The sequence below is a fragment of the Prionailurus viverrinus genome, chromosome A3 (genome assembly GCF_022837055.1).
Source record: "Prionailurus viverrinus isolate Anna chromosome A3, UM_Priviv_1.0, whole genome shotgun sequence".
Lineage (NCBI taxonomy): Eukaryota > Metazoa > Chordata > Mammalia > Carnivora > Felidae > Prionailurus > Prionailurus viverrinus.
Genome location: NC_062563.1, coordinates 24,051,241 through 24,068,594, shown reverse-complemented (window position 1 = coordinate 24,068,594; position 17,354 = coordinate 24,051,241). Strand labels below are relative to the sequence as shown.

The following is a 17,354-nucleotide window of genomic DNA, read 5'->3' as shown; positions in this document are numbered from 1 at the left end:
CTCAGCTCAGATCTTGATCTCAGGGTCTTGAGTTCAAGCACCTATGGGGCTCCATGCTGGGCGTGAGGCCTACTTAAAAAAATAAAAAATAAAAAAAACTACAATAAATATATTGGGGCACCTGGGTGGCTCAGTTGGTTGAGCATCTGACTATTGATTTCGGCTTAGGCTTGTGGGATCGAGCCCTGCATCAGGCTGCACGCTGAGTGTGGAACCTGCTTGGGATTCCCTCTCCCTCTGCCCCATCTCCCCCATTCACATACATTCTCTCTCTCTCTCTCTCTCTCTCTCTCTCTCTCTCTCTCAAATTTAAAAAAAAAAAAGTTTTTAAGTCCAGTTGGAGGAGATGGAACAAGACCAGGAAACTTGGGATAAAGAGCCAGAGAGGCAGGAAGGAAAAGAAAATCAGGAGAGCGTGATAGTGCCAAAGCAAGGGGAGCGTGTGTTTCAAGAGGGAGACTGTCCACTGTGGTAGAGGTTATGAAAAAATCAAGCAGAAGTTATTTACCTGTCTGGCCTGGTGAAATTGAGGCCCGGTTTCAGAGGCCTGGGGTCTGAGAGAACCAGGCCAGGTTCTCCTAGAAAATCCTCCAGAGGCCACCGTAGTGTGTTGCTTTAGAGCGGTGGTCCTCATAATCTTTTTTGCACATACCACCCAAAATAATTTTGATAAATGGTGTCACCCTGTAATTAAAAGATGTTTTCCCTGAAACTGATATTTTTCAACGTTTATTTATTTTGGGGACAGAGAGAGACAGAGCATGAACGGGGGAGGGGCAGAGAGAGAGGGAGACACAGAATCGGAAACAGGCTCCAGGCTCTGAGCCATCAGCCCAGAGCCTGATGCGGGGCTCGAACTCACGGACCGCGAGATCGTGACCTGGCTAAAGTCGGACGCTTAACCGACTGCGCCACCCAGGCGCCCCTGAAACTGATATTTTTAATTGTCCCTTTGTCGCCTCCAAGATTCTTTTTATTACCCCAGGCAACGTACGTTAGTAAGATTCAGGGTGGGCCAGAGATACAGCTTTCTTATGAAAACTAGCAGAACTACAATTAAGGAGGAAAAGCTGGCTCAGAGCCTCATCCTCAGGAACTTTCTCAGGTAGAGTACACAAGGAAGTTGAGGGTATAGAAATTAATTCCCTTAAAACTATCAACCCAACCTCATTTGTAATTAAAGAAAGGCAAATTAGAACAATGAGCTCTTGCTTTCTCACTGACAAGACTGCATGACTATCTCTTGGGAAATCTTTGTGTATCATAGGGGTATTGCATACCTCCATTTGAAAGCCAGATTTGCAAAGGATTAGGGACAATCTAAAACTACTATCAGATACTTGGAATCTGGAACTGACTGTTGGAGCCGGCTGGCCCTGATGAAATCAGAAGACTATTTTATTTTATTTTATTTTATTTCATTTTATTTCATTTCATTTTTTATTTTGCTTATATTTTCATTTACAGACCCCTATTTTATTTTTAATTTTTTTTTAATGTTTATTTATTTTTGAGAGAGACACACACAGAGTACGGGCAGGGGAGTGGCAGAGAGAAAGAGAGAGACACAGAATCTGAAACAGGCTCCAGGCTCTGAGCTGTCAGCACAGAGCTCGAGGTGGGGCTCAAACCCACAAATGGTGAGATCATGACCTGAGCCAAAGTCGGACACAACCTACTGAGCCACCCACGTGCCCCTACAGACCTCCATTTTAAATGCCTAAAGTTTATAAGGCATTTATGCTTCAGAGATACATGTGGGCAGTTTGGGGGGAATCCTTCAAGTGCTTTCAGGCTCAGGCGTATTCCACCACTCCAAGGGATCATCTGAAGCTATATCATGGCTCCCAGAAGCAAGAGCCAGCCATCAGGACCTGCTGGCCTCTATGCATTGAGTCCAGCCAGATTTAGCAACACAAAGATAAGGTCTAACTGTGAAGCAATATGACTAATTAGCACACCCACCCAAACTTGTCCACTCCAACTCATTCATTCTCTCAAATCACATGTGCTAGGCAATGAGTGAGGCACTAGTGTTACCAAAACAAAATCATAAGCCACAGGTCAAGCCCTGGAGAAGCTCAGGGAGAGATGCATTATTATTATTATTATTATTATTATTGTTATTTTAAGATTTTAGTTTTTAGGAGCACCTGGGTGGCTCAGTTGGTTCTTAGTTGGTTAGGTGTGTAACTCTTGGTTTCGGCTCAGGTCATGATCTCACACTCCGTGCTGGGCATGGAGTCTGCTTGGGGTCCTCTCTCTCCCTCTCTCTCTGTCCCTCCTCCCTGAAAATAAATCAACATTTTTTTAACAAGATTTTTTTTTTAGTTTATTTGTTTATTTTGAGAGAGAGAGAGAGAGAGAGAGCACAACCAGGGGAGAGGCAGAGAGAGAGAGAGAGAGAATCCCAAGCTGTCAGTACAGAGCCCGATGTGGGGCTCTAACTCACAAACCACGAGACCATGACCTGAGCTAAAACCAAGAGTCAAATGCTTAACCATCTGAGCCACCTAGCCGCCCCCCAAAAAGAGATTTAATTTTTAAATAATCTCTACACCCTATGTGGTGCTCCAACCCACAACCTCACGATCAAGAGTCACTCACTCCATCTACTGAGCCAGCCAGGCTCCCCTCAGGGAGAGAGACTTGTAAACAAATAGTTGTAATACACTGTAAGGAAGAGTGAATAAGGTTCTGTGCAAGAGCTGGGGGAGCACTGAAGAAAGAATGTCTTGAGTGAGAGCATTCAAGGAAAATTTCCCAATGCAGATCACATTTGAGTTATTTCTTGATAGGCACGTAGTGCATCAAGATAGAAAAAGAGGGGCGCCTGGGTGGCTCCATCGGTTGAGCATTTGACTTCGGCTCAGGTCATGATCTCATGGTTTGTGAGTTCGAGCCCCGCATCAGGCTCTGTGCTGACAGCTCAGAGCCTGGAGCCTGCTTCGGGTTCTGTGTCTCCCTCTCTCTCTGCCCCTCCCCCACTCTCACTATGTCTCACTCTGTCTCTCAAAAATAAATAAATGTAATAAAAAATTTTTTAAAAAGGAAAGAGAAAGAGATGATGGTGGAAAGGTGGTTCATGCGGAAGGAGCAACATGCCATTCTCAGAGCCAGTGTGAAGGAAGCACTCGACCTCAGCAGTCACCCAGGGACTCGCTCTTAGAAAGGCTCCCACCCATGTTCCAATGCTCTGCTGTCACTATCTTGGGATTCTTAATATTTTTTTAACCAAAGGCCCTGCATTTTCATTTTGCACTGGGTCCCACCAATTATGTAGTAGGTCCTGCAAGGGGACAAGACGAAAGCGGGGAGACCTGTCGAGAAGCTATTCCTGTCATCCAAGTAAGAGATAATGAGGGGCTAAATTAAGATCTTGTCACAACAGCAATACAGATCCACGTTGTTCTTTTCAACACCTACCTCGTGTTCCTCTGTTTAGATGTAGCAGTATCTCTGATTAGAAAATATTTAGGTTGATTTTGATCTTTTGTAATTACAAAGACTGCTGGAATGAATAATTTTGTACATTTGTCTTTGTTCATGTATAAAGATTATCTATCTAGGATAAATTCTCAAAATTAGAATTGATGAGCCAAAGGTATGCTCATTTTCAAGCTTGACAGGCATTGCTAATTTGCGCTCCAAAGAAAGGATACCAGTTTATATCCCTTCCAACAGTACTTTTATTATACCTTCATTAACACTCTGTAACATCCAACTTTTTGATATTTGCAGTCTTTTCAGTGAGAAAGCAAGAGCTCATTGTTCTAATTTGCCTTTCTTTAATTACAAATGAGGTTGGGTTGATTATGGGTGCCTGGGTGGCTCAGTCATTAAGCATCTGACTTTGGCTCAGGTCACGATCTCACAGTTCCTGAGCTCCAGTCCACATTGGGTGAGTTTGAGCCACCTTTCGGGGGAGCTCAAGCCCTGTTTCTGGTGAATGGGTGAATGTGAACCCTGCTTCCAGTAAAACATGAGCCCTGGGTGAGCCCCACTTCTCTCACTTTCTCTCTGCCCCTTGCTCACTTGTGCCCTCTCTCTCTCTCTCTCTCTCTCAAAGAAAAAATGAGGTTGGTTATTTTTTATACAGTAGATTATAACTCCATTTACATTTCTGTTAACATGAAGCACATTTTGTCCTTTGCCAATTTTGAACTGGGTTATAGGTCCTTTTCTTATTGGTTTCCTTTTTTTTTTTTTAATGTTTATTTATTTTGAGAGAGAGTGTGTGCACATGAGTGGGGGAAGGGAAGAGAAAGAGAGAGAGCGAGAGCGAGAGAGCGAGAGAGAGAGAGAGAGAGAGAGAGAGAGAATCCCAAGCAGATTCTGTGCTCTCAGCACAGAGCCTAACGTGGGGCTCAAACTCACGAACCAAACCTTGAAATGATGACCTGAGCTGAAATTAAGAGTCAGATGTTCAACCAACTGAGCCACCCAGGCACCCCTTCTTATTGGTTTCTAAAAGATGTCTTATGTTAAGAAAATTAGTAGTAAATATATTACCTAGTTTATTATTTATATACTTTATTACTATGTATAGTAATTATATATATAGTTATATTTTTATATATAGTAATACATTATAGTAATTACCATATAGTAACTTTATATATATGTGTGTGTGTGTGTGTGTGTGTGTGTGTATATATATATATATATATATATATATATATAAATTTTTTGCCATACAGATTAAGGCCTGAAGTTTTGAAACTGCCCACCTAAATGAACTGCTTTTCCTTTCAACTATATTACAATATATGCCCTCTTTTCAGGGAAAGGCCTTTGGAGACTATTACACTTACTTTTTAAAAGTTCAACTTGTATTTGCTTATTTTTTGAATAGATAACACATCCACATAGTTAAAAAGTTAAAGGACACAAAAATGTAGGCAGTGGAAAATTTCCCTGTCATCCTGTTCCCCAGCCACATAGTTCCCTTCCTGGAAGACAATTACTGTTATCAGCGCCCTGGGTATCCTTCCATATTTTATGTGTAAACAAGCAAGTGCACACACACACAAACACACACACACACACACACACACATTTGTTCCCCACTCTCACACAAATAGTAGCATACTCTAGCCTGTATTCTGAACCTTGCTTTTTTTTTTATTTAACATTGCATTTTGGAAATAATTTCCTATTAGTTTATAAAGTAATTCATTTTTGGGGGTGCCTGGTTGGCTCAGTCGGTTAAGTGTCCAACTTTGGCTCAGATCATGATCTCACAGTTCATGGGTTCAAGCCCCATGTCGGGCTCTGTGCTGGAACCCAGCTCAGAGTTCCAGCTCAGAGCCTGGAACCTGCTTCAGATTCTCCCTCTCTCTGCCCATCTCCCGCTAATTCTTTCTTTCTCAAAAATAAATAAAACATTTTTTAAAAACTAAAAAAATAATAATTCACTTTTTAAATAGCCTCATAGGGTTTCATTGGCTGTCATCACTCTGAATACATTCATAAGTGGAAAATACCCCTAAGTCATTTGTTTTGAGGCTGGATGTGAGACAGAGGCAGGGAGTTGAACTGGGCCTCCCCTACATCCTGAACAATCAGAACTTTTCCTTCCTCCATGCTTTCACCTTCCCATCTCTGCCAGTTAAAACTTCACAGTCTTTATTGCTTATGCGTGGTAATGTGCAGCATATATTGCAGATAAAACAATTAGTTTAAAAGACACGATCTGTTTGCATAAGTTCATCTCAAATGCCACTTTTTGAAGCCTTCCTTGAGCTCTGCAATTTTCCCCAGCCAGAGTGACCTCGCCCCCTTCTGAAATCCTATAGGATGTTGTAAAGTGTCATGGTTATTTGTCACCATCTTTGTGGTTATATGTGCTCAAGTCTCAGCTCTTTTACCTGAACATTATCTCATTCACCACAGTACCTTCCAGAATGGCTGCTTAGTAATGTTTATAGAATTCTTGAGGTAATTAATGAATGGGCAAAGGTATAAGGAGTTAAGGACATAAACGTTAGTGTCAGACACTTGGGTTTTTTTTTTTTTTTTTTGGTTTTGCTCTTTTCTAGTGTGTTATTGGGTAAATCACTCTTCGTCTCACTCTTTCCTTAGAATCTACTTCGTAGGATGTTGTGAAGATTAAGTGAGGTAATGTAGATAAATTGTGTTGCACATATAAGCCCTCATTATGTGTCAGATGCCACAGTGGGAATTCAGAGGAAGGAGAGGGGTCAAGGCGATTTCCTGATCTGGATGGTGCTCTCCAGCCTCCTGTCTCTATTTCCTTTCAGATCCCAAATGAGGACATCACTTTTCTCTATTCCTATATTTTCTTTTTGGCTTTATCTTTTGAGTAAATTTGTCTGGCCTCAGGCGTAGGGCACTCCAGCACCAAGGGCTGTCCAGTGCTGCAGACTTGTGACCACTCAACTGTTACCTGCCTCTAGGAGAAGCAAGTGTCTCTACTCTAGAGATAGAGAGTTGAGCTAGCAGGTCAGTTTCCTCCTAACCTACATTAAGGAAGAAAATATTCAATGATACTTGTTCAATCATGGTAGGGAAGACTTTATTTGTGGAAAGGGGGGGTATCACCATAGGTATAGGTTCCACTGCAATGGAATTTTGCAGTGGAGGAGAGAAATTAGACTCTACTCTGAATACAGCATGGGCAAAAGGGGGATATATAGTCAAGGAGCAGGATGAGGGTCAAGTGATGGAAAATTACTAAGAAGAAACATCAGGGGTATGGGAGATTCTGGTTAAACAGACCTAACAGGACTTTTGCTGAAGACAGGCCAGGGTGACCATACATTATCTGGGAGACGGTGGTGGATGAAAGACCTGATCACATATCAAGGTGATCAGATATCAAAGGGGGAGTGGTTCTGGTTAAATTGACTTAGCAGGGTTCTTGCTAAAACTAGATTTTTACAAGGAAGTGCATAGATGGGCCCAGGAGAAGGTTTAGAACCCTGACTAAAGTCTGGTCAAGCAAAGAATCTTTGTCATTGAATGGAAGGCATTCTGATATTGGTAACAAGAAGCCAATGTGATCTAGAAACAGACAAAGTTCCACAGTGTCTTGGAGCTTCAGGAGTTTTGGTTCCGTTCTTGACTTATGTTGCCTTGTTGCAACAGCCTTATCATTCACCTCCCTCGTACATGAGGACTGTTGTGAGGAAAGCATCCTCCACAAGCTGGACAAAAAGTAAATAACCAATAATTGCAAATTCCCCTCTAATCTCTTCTCTGCACTGGTACCAACTTTACACTGTTAAAGGCTCGCTTCTTCCCTCTTACTGTGGATGAATTCTCCTAACACATAGTCAACCTCTCCACTTGTGCGCCTGCGTACTCATGGACATCGCTTCTGCCATGCTTCTCCTCTCCCCTGCAGCATCAATTTCCCCCTCTCAGGGGATCATTCTCGGTCAGTGTTTCAACATGATTTCTCCCATGATGAAAACAAACAAAAACAACCCTCTTTCGACTCTACTTTCTCCTCCAGCTGCCACATATTCTTCCCTTTGTAGCAAAATTCCTTGGAAAGGGTATATGTACTCAACATTTTCAATTCCTCTACTGCACCACCCTCTTGAATTTACTCCCAATCAGATTTTTGACCCCTACAAGCCACCAAAACTGCTCTTCTCAAGATCACCAACAGCTCCACATTGGTCAATCCAATTACCACTTCTTAATCTTCATATGATTTGATCTATAAGCAGCATTTAGCACAGTTGATTACTCCCTTTTCTTTAAAACACTTTCTTCATGGGGCGCCTGGGTGGCTCAGTCGGTTAGGCGTCCGACTTCGGCTCAGGTCACGATCTCGCGGTCTGTGAGTTCGAGCCCCGCGTCGGACTCTGTGCCAACCGCTCAGAGTCTGGAGCCTGTTTTGGATTCTGTGTCTCCCTCTCTCTCTGACCCTCCCTCGTTCATGCTCTGTCTCTCTCTGTCTCAAAAATAAATAAACGTTAAAAAATTAAAAAAAAAAACTTTCTTCATTTGGTCTCCAGGATTTCTCACAATCCTGGTTTTCTTCTTCTGCCTATTCCTTCTCAGTGTCTTTTTGATTCTTCTTCATTTCCCCAACCTTTAAATATTAGATTTCCCCCAGGATTGAGTCATCACAACTCTTCTCTACCTACATTCATTTCCTGAGTAATTGCTTCTGATCCCTCAGCTTTTAAATATTATCTTTATTCTGAGAAACCCCAAATTCATAATTCCAGTCTAGACCTCCTTTCTGAAGTCAGACCCTCATATGAAATCATCTACTTGCCACATCCGCTTAGGTGTTTAATAGACATCTTCCACTTAATATGTCCAAAACCAAGCTCTCAATGGTTCTCTTCAAACCTGTCCTTCCTGCAGGCTTCTTTGTGTCAGATAGTAACAATCCCATTCTTCTAGTTACTCAAATGTTTGGTGTCACCTGATTCTTCTTTTTTTCTCTCATACCTCATATTCATCCATTGTCACATTCTGTCAACTCTACTTTCAAAATCTATCAAGAATCCAACTGTATCTCCCATCCCCACTTGGACTCTGGTCCAAGCCACCATCGTCCTGCATCGGGATTATTGCAATGGCCACCGGGCTAACCTTTCTGCTTTTAGCCTTTCAACCTGCTCTCAGTGCAGCAACCAACGCGGTTCTGTTAAAGTTAAGCCAGAAGATGTCTCTTCTATTCTCAAAATCTTCCATTGGCCTTTTTATCTCAGGTATTGTGCTCCCCTTCCATAACCTTCATCTCCTAATACTCTCACTTTTCTTCCACTCCAACCACACTGGTCTCCATTTTGTTCCTCCAACTTGCCAGGCAGGCTCTTGCTTCAGAACTTTTCCCCTTGCTGTTCCCTCTGCCTGAATTCATTTCTCCCAGAAACCTGCATGGTCCACTCCCTTGTTCCTTCAGGTCTTTACTGAAAACCCACTTTCTTACTGATATCTTCCCTGTCCACCCTATCCAAAATTACACAATTACACACACATGCACATGCACACACATACCTTTCAGCTTTCATATCCTAGTTCCCTGCTTTTCTCAACAGCTATTCCTATCTAAAATACTATATATATTAATTATTTGTGTTTATTGCCTGTCACACCAGTATAATGTAAGTTCTGTGAAAACAGGGAGTTTGATTTGGTTTGTTTACTGCTCTATCCCAGCACCTCGAATCATGCCAGGCACATCGAGATGTTTAATAAATTAATTGTTGAACAATTTGTTGAAATGTTATCATGTCTCTCCTTTATTCAAAACCCTTCAGTGAGGATCTGCTGTCTTTAACAGGGTTCTCAAAGCTTTTAATCTCAGGATCCCCTTTATACTCTTAAAAACTATTGAGGACTCCAAAGAGCTTTTGTTTATGTGGATTATATCTATTGATCATCACCACACTAGAAATCAAAGCTGAGAAATTTTAAAAGATTTACATATTAATTCACTTATAATAACAAACCTGTCAACTTAAGTGATGCTTTTATGAAAAATAGCTATGATTTCCAAAACAAAAAAAAGTTAGTGAGAAGAGTGGGATTGCTTTACATTTTTGAAAACCTGTTTAATGTGTGACTTAATGGAAGATAGTTGTATTCTCACATCTACTTCTGCAATCTGTTATGAAAGCCTCTGAAAGATCACACAGTCCACTCATGAGGAACGAGAGTTAAAAAAGACAAACAATGCTTAGTATTGTTATGAAAATAGTTTTGATATCACAGACCCCCTGAAAGGGTCTCAATCACACTCTGAGAATTGCTGGCCTAGAGCATAAAGTCCAAACTCCTTAGCGTGGCATTCGTATACATCTGTGCCTTTGGATATACAGTTCCTTTCGCACTCTATACAGCAAATTCCTGCTGGTCATTCAAGGCCCCTCTCACCTCCTGCCATCTCTGACAGTTAGCTATTCCTTTCTCTCTACTTTCTTTTTTTTATTTTTTTAAATATATTTTTTTCAACGTTTATTTATTTTTGGGACAGAGAGAGACAGAGCATGAACGGGGGAGGGGCAGAGAGAGAGGGAGACACAGAATCGGAAACAGGCTCCAGGCTCTGAGCCATCAGCCCAGAGCCTGACGCGGGGCTCGAACTCACGGACCGCGAGATCGTGACCTGGCTGAAGTCGGACGCTTAAACGACTGCGTCGCCCAGGCGTCCCTCTCTCTACTTTCATAATATTTTTCTTTTCTCTTATAGCACATATTATGCTAACTTGTTGCTATGTTTATGTCTATCTCCCAGATGACTATCTTTCTAAAGGAGGCAACTGGAAGCTAATCTTCTTTGTATCCTCAGACCAGCTAGCACCCAAAAGATAATTAATAAGTATTTGTCAAATAAAGAAATAAGAGAGGAGGTGAAGGGAGAAAGGAATCTAGTTTCCCTATGGTGAGCTCTGGCACAGATACTTCCTGATAAGATTAGCAATATCTAAGTTTCTCCTAATATCTGCTCAGTTGACTATATAGTTTACAAAGTGAATCCGAACCCTTCATGTGGTCTCTCTTCATGAAGCAGAGAGGGCAGGGTCATTAGTTTTACTTTACAAATAAGGAAATGGAGGCTCAAAGAGATGAAATGACTTGCCCAAAGGTGCACTACAAATTAGGGACAGCCAATATTGAACCGTCGTATTTAACTCTAAGTCCTGTGTCTTTTCCATGAAAAAAGGGAAAAGAGAAGTCGGTGCCCTGGTGATTCCATCTGATGGTATTACTCTGAAACCTCCAAACCTCTTCTTGGGCTGGCTTCAGAATGGTCTCCAGACCTTCTCTACTAGGGACCTACCTTAGGGTTATATTTTATAAGCATCCATTCGTTTATACCAATCTCTTCCCTTTTTATCATAAACTACCTACTGTCACCTATGTCTACCATCCCTGGTGTCTGGCTTGAATGTACTATTTCTTCCTTCTGGAATGCACCTTCTCCCAAAGCTTCCAACGTTGAGTAATTTGTTGCTCTTTCCTCAATGTTTCCATAACACTCTGTTCCCTATCTCTGTCATAATTTAGCATGAAACCACATGACTTGTTATGTCTCTATCTCCCTGCAAGAGTGTGAGCAGGAAATTCAATGGTGTGCATGCAGTCTTCAGTCTCTGTGATCTCCCTGATTCTGCCAACTCCTCCTCCTCTCCTTGAAATGCTCCTCCCTTTTCCCATATACTCCACAACCGTGAGTGCTTAATCTTTTGAGCACTCTTTAGACTGAATATGTATGTCTCAACACAGGGTCCACAGCTTTTTGGTTTTTCTACTCCAATCTTTCAGTTTCTACTATCATATTGACCTTGGGGTTTCTAAAATATCCATTCCCCACTGTCGTCCAAACTCATTCCTATACCCTCTCAGGGATCTGGTGGCTGCCTCAGTCTCTGCATGCCTAAAACCCTTTGGCATCTTTCTCCTTCTGACACCTCTATTTCTGTGAAGACACTACCATTCATCTCCCTGGACTTGTCATTACTCCAAACCCCTTTCCTTCGTTTTTGGCCCAATGTCTCTTAACTCTTCCCCCAACCCTATCCTGGGGGGAAAAAAAAGTGTTCTGAGGTCAGACTGCTTCCCCTCTGCCACTTACGATCATACAAAATTGGCAAACTCAAGAAAATAAAATAAAATTGGCAAACTTATTCAGAGCTTCCACTTCCTCATTCTAAGTTGGGGGTAATAATAATAGTGAATAATAAAAATAATGAATAGTGTCTATTTCATAGAATTTATTTATGAGGATTAAATGAGATATAATCTAGTAAAGGGCTTAGCCCAATGTTTAATACATAGTAGGCATTTAATAAATGTTAATTATTATTTTCATCATTATTTCTTTATGCCTAGACTAGTGCAGTTGTCCCCAACTAATTTCTCTGCTTCCTCTGGTCATTATTCTGTACACTGGAAGGGGAACTAATATGGACCATTTATTAAGTACCAAGCACATCATCTTCAGAGCAATCTTGTGCAGTAATATCAACATTATTTTATAAAAATGGAAGGGCTGATATTTGAACATAGGTCTGATTCTAAAGCTTGTTCCCTTTCCACACCTCCAAATTACCACGTAACCATAAAACGCCATTTTCCACACACCATCCTGTTTAAAAAAAGCCTTCAATCACCGCCCCCCCCATTTCACTTCCCAATTCATTGTCCTGAGAGTCAGTCTTCTACTTCCCTCACCTCCCCAGCACTTTCCTATAGGAACCCTGTGCTCCAGAGAAAGCATCTACCTCTACCACCCCAACCACATCCTAAACACTTTGATCTTCCTACCTGACATGCCCTCCTCTCCATTCCCCTCCCTTTATTTAAATCCAGCCTTTCCTTCAAGGCCTGGAGTCCCACCCTTCCATAACACCTTTCCTGACTTCTGTCCCCCATCAAGTCTCTCCTGACCCTTGGAGCACCTGCCTGTATCCTTTTTAACACTTGGTGTTTGCTGCCTTTTCTTTGCACTTAGGTTTTCTCACCAGACTATAAACCTCTACACTTCAGGGAGTCCACCTCTCCTCTCTCTCTCTCTTTAAGTCCCAAGTAGTCCAAAGCCATATACACACACACACACACACACACACATATATATATACATATATATATATACACACACACATATATATACACACACATATACACACATTTATATGTGTGTGTATATATATACACATATATATACATATACATATATATACATATACATATATACACATACATACGTACACATGTACATATGTACATACGTACATATGTACATACGTACACATATATACACATACATATATATACACATATATACACACACACATATATATGTGTATATATACATATACATATATGTGTGTGTGTGTATATATATATATATATATATATATGGTGTTCAATACATATAGGATATTTTGGATGAAAGATGATCTTCTCAACTGGTTGATCTCCTCCAACTTGGGGCTAGGGCGGGTGGGAGGGGGAAACGTTGGCAGTGAGGAAATGAACTTCACCTTAATTTCATCTAATGTCTCCCAGGGCTGCTCCCCAAAACACTCCTCAAATCTATTCCTCGGTTTCTCACCCTCCCACCCCTCCCTTCTCCCGGGCCACCCTCTCAGACCTTCTCCTCCAGGGCCACCCCCGCCGTCACCCCAGGCCATCTCCTCAGTCCCCTCCCCCATGGCTGTCTCCCAGACTCCCCTTCTCCAGTGCCACCCCCTCAAACTCTGTCCCTCAGGGTTAGTCTTTTGGCTTCGGACCCCCAACCCAGTATATCTTCCCCAGAGCCATCGCTGTCGCGTGGTTGTATCTCTGGGACTGTTTATTTAGCCTCTCCCCGCTCCCTCAGAGCTGCCCCTAGACCCCCGCCTTCAGTTCCATCCCTTTGGACCCTCCCTCCAGAGCTGTTCTTCTGGCCGCTGAGACCCCTCCCTGGCGCCGCTCCCCGGCCAGTGCCCCAGGGGTGGCCCGGAGCCGCCGCCCCCGCGGTCCAGCCCGGGTGCTGCCCTGGTGCCCCTGGCCGCCCCCCGCCGGGGCGGGGCGCGCGGAGGCGGGGGCGCGCTGGCGGCCGAGGCGGCGGCGGCGGCGGCGGCGAAGACAGGCGGGCCGGGCGCGTGTCCGCGGCGCCGTGACTCGGCGGCTCCGCAGCGGCTGCAGCGGGAGGACCCGGCCGGAGCCGCCGCCGCCGCCGCCGCCGCCATCGCAGCCGGGCGGCCGGGCCCCGCCGCGGGGATGCCGAGGAGCCGGGGCGGCCGCGCCGTGCCGGGGCCGCCGCCGCCGCCGGGCCGGGCCCCGCGCTGGAGCCGCTGGCGGGTCCCCGGGCGGCTGCTGCTGCTGCTGCCCGCGCTCTGCTGCCTCCCCGGCGCCGCGCGGGCGGCGGCGGCGGCGGCGGCGGCGGCGCGGGCGGCCGAGGCGGAGGCGCCCTTCGCCGGGCAGGTGGGGCTGGCGCGCCGGGCCGGGGCGCGGGCTCGGGGCCTCCGGGCAGGGCGGGGGGCGGCGCCGGGGCCGGGCCAGGGTCGGGCGACTCTTGTCGCTGGGGGCGCGGAGGTGGCGCGCGGGGGTCCGCGCCCGGGGCTGGGCCGGGAGTGGGGTAGGGGGGACCCAGGGCAGGGGCCGGGAAGGGCCGCGGGGCCGGGAGGAGCTTCAGCACCGCGGACAGGGGCAGCGGGCGGGGGCGGAGCGGGAGGGTCGGGATTGTTGTGGTGGCGGTGGGGTGTGTGGCCTGCATGACTATGTGTGAGGGAAACCGTACAACGCCTCGGAGTAAATAGTAAGCGCAGCCAGTATGTTGTGGGCTGGGAGAAGAAACCAAGGATGTTCAAGCTGGAGAAGAGAGGATGGGGGGGTGGGGGACGGGAGGGCGGGGGAAAGACTCGATCACTGTCTTCGTATCTGAAGGGCTGTCACGTGGAGGAAGGATAGACTTGCTCTGCGTGGCCCCACAGGGCAGAATTAGGGTCAACAGGGGTGGGGGTAGGGGCTGCAAGAAGACAAATTTCAGCTCAATATTAGAAGAAGTTTGTAACAATCAGAGCTGCTCAACCAGCTTAGGAGGCGGCGAGCCGCTCATCACTGACATGTGCAAGCAAAAGCTCCATGAGGAGATTGGATGGATACATGCATAATAATAATAATGCCAACTAGCATTTACTAAGCACTCACTAGGGGCCAGGCCTGGAGCTATGATTTATATCCTCATAACTACTCTATAAGATAGTTGTAATTATTACACCCCCCCACCCCCCCGCCGTTTTACAGATGAGGATACTAACTCAGGGAGCTTCAGTAACTTGCCCAAGGTCACACAGCTATCTAGTGATGGTGTTGGAATTCTAACCTAGGCAGGCTGACTCTAGTCCCTACATATTTAACCATGACACTATTCTATATCACAGAGGAGGTGGGGAGCAGTTGGATTAGGTAAATTCTCTGGTATCTTACAACCTGGAGGTCTGCAGTTCTAATAAGTGATAAGTAATAATTTAAGACAGTAGTTCTTTGCTGAGGAAAATTAGAGTGATTGCCTCATTTAGCCTGAGATATGGAGTGTGTTTCTTGAAGCAAGAAGTCTGTTCAGAAGAATGTGCTGGAACAGGGATTCTTAATTAGGCATAGGACTCAGGGGGCCTGAAATTTTGTGCAATATTGTGTTTCTGCATGCAAATGTATTGTTCTGGGAGAGAATCCCTAGATTTCTTCATACTGTCAAAGGGGTACATGATTCCAAAATTAGGGTGTGTAAAAAGTCTCTTTTGCCACAGTTGGTAGTTGTGTTTCAAAGATCTTGTCATTGCTGGTTGACTTTTAGTGGAAACTTTCCCTAGCCTGTTTGTGTTTTCAGCTTTATTACATCTCAAAGTAATGCATTTCATAAATTTGTTTATGCCCTCTAAAAAAGTAGGATTCCCTTCGTCTTCCTGAATGCAAAGGTTGAGGTGGGAAGACCCTGGCCTGGGATTTAGGAGGCCTGGGCTTTAATCTAACCTTGGCCCCTGGTGGCTTCTTACCTTGGGCTGTTTCCTTGCCCTCTCTAGGCTTGAATTTTGCCATCTCTAATATAAAGAGATAGGGCTAGATGATCTCAACTCTGAAACTCTTTTATTCCTGTGATATTTCAAGCATTAAGAGGAGACTATTTTCTTAAATATGTCAGGATTTGGAGGAAAGGTTATGTGTACTCACACCTTATCCTTATCAGCTTTATAGGCTTTTATTATTCCACCTCTCTTAGCCTTTGTCTTTTCATGCTTAAGCTTCCCCCTTATGACCAGCCATCCATAGAACAGCCACATTCATCCTCTGGGTCATTGTAGTTGCCTTTTTTTAGATATCCTTGGGCCCTAGTTTTCAATAGATGTGAACCTGACCACTGTCCCAAATGTGGGACTCTTTAGTCTTGCACAAAGGAAGGATGATTTCTTCTTTGGTTTTCAGGTCCATTCCTGCTTCTGCCTATCCGTTTGCCAGCCTTCCTGACCTGGACACGTTAGGACAATGCCTTTAGGAAACAATCTGCAGTAGTTCCCTGATCCCTTTCCTGGGTCAGAAGTGATAGCCTGGAACCCAACACCCTGTACGTGGATTATTTTTATCAGAGTGCATTACCTTACATTTCCTCACATTGACGTTTATCTGCCATTTTGCATCCCACTCGGTACCTTCCTTCAGCTCTCTCTCCTTTGGCAGAGCATTTCCCTGCCTGAAAGGGTTTAAGATGATCTGCAGTCTTAAAATTTTCACTTTGCTCTACTTCTGGATCACTTATAAAAAATTTAAAACAGACAAGTCCCAGCATGGTCTCCTGGGGCCCCCTGAACTCTTAATTTCCTTTCATTCCAAGAAGTGACCCTTTATTTCTATCCATTGTTTCCTATCTTTAAGTGACTTCTCAGGCCCTGATTAAAAACAAACAAACACCCACTACCCTTAATTCCATGATGATTCCATTTTCAATGTCTAATATATTGTCCAGAAGTTTCTAAAAGATAGAGGAATTACATCCACTGCTTCTCTCAACAATTTGTACCTAATTATTCCTTCGTTGAACACTAGTAGGTCACATGATTGAAACCTTACAGAAATACAGTTGCTTTTCACCCAGCATATAATGTTTAACTCCTCTTTCTGTTTTTTTAAAGCCTCTGGAGTCTGACCCCACACTACCTCCTCACTAGAAAGCTGCCTTTCCCACTGCTCATCAGTATACATTCTTACTCCAGACAAGCTTGTCTCTATTTTATCCTAAGACAGACTACCTGTGTTTCTCTGCACATCTGCACATGCTGTTTGCATCTGTATCTCCACTCATCCGTGACCTCTCCTTAAAGTTTCAGCACCCCCCCCCCCCGAAAAAAACAAAACAAAACAAAACAAAACGCCTGAGTGGCTCAGTTGGTTAAGTATCCAACTTTGGCTCAGGTCATGATCTCGTGGCTCATGAGTTCAAGCCCCGCATCAGTCTCTGTGCTGACAGCTAAGAGCCTGGAGCCCGCTTCAGATTCTGTCTCCGTCTCTCTGCCCCTCCCCTACTTGCACGCACTCTCTCAAAAATAAATAAATAAATAAATAAATAAATAAATAAATAAATAAAGTTTCAGCAAGCCCTGCTTCTTCAGGAAACTCTCTGACTTCTCTAGTTATTTAGTTCTCTCTTTTCAGGGCAACACCCATTTAAAATTTTTTAAAATATTTAAACGTTACTTGGGAGGAAAAGTTGCAGTTCTTAGGCAGGGCCTAAAAATGCTTTATGTTTTTAGATTGAATACACCGCCCAATGGTCATCATTAATTACTCAATTACTCAGTCAGTGATTCTACTCTATCCCTTGTGCCAAAAGAGCTACATGGATCTGAAATAGATGCTTATGGACAGGTAGGTCTCAAGGT

At 44.1% G+C, this 17,354-nt stretch overlaps 1 protein-coding gene and 1 long non-coding RNA gene across 3 annotated transcripts in view; one reads left to right on the top strand and one right to left on the bottom strand.

Moving 5' to 3' along the window:
• The window catches only part of MMP24 (matrix metallopeptidase 24), a 73,600-nt gene that overhangs the window by 15,583 nt on the left and 40,663 nt on the right, over positions 1-17,354 (top strand). Inside the window, exon 1 of one of the 2 annotated variants that reach the window (XM_047851782.1) lies at positions 13,702-13,905. The exons of the other annotated variant lie outside the window; for it this stretch is intronic. Coding sequence (XP_047707738.1) covers positions 13,702-13,905 — 204 coding nt within the window. Of the gene's footprint in view, positions 1-13,701; positions 13,906-17,354 lie in introns of those variants that run through there. 2 annotated transcript variants of the gene reach the window in all.
• The window catches only part of LOC125161752 (uncharacterized), an 86,632-nt gene that overhangs the window by 32,657 nt on the left and 36,621 nt on the right, over positions 1-17,354 (bottom strand). The window lies entirely within an intron of this gene.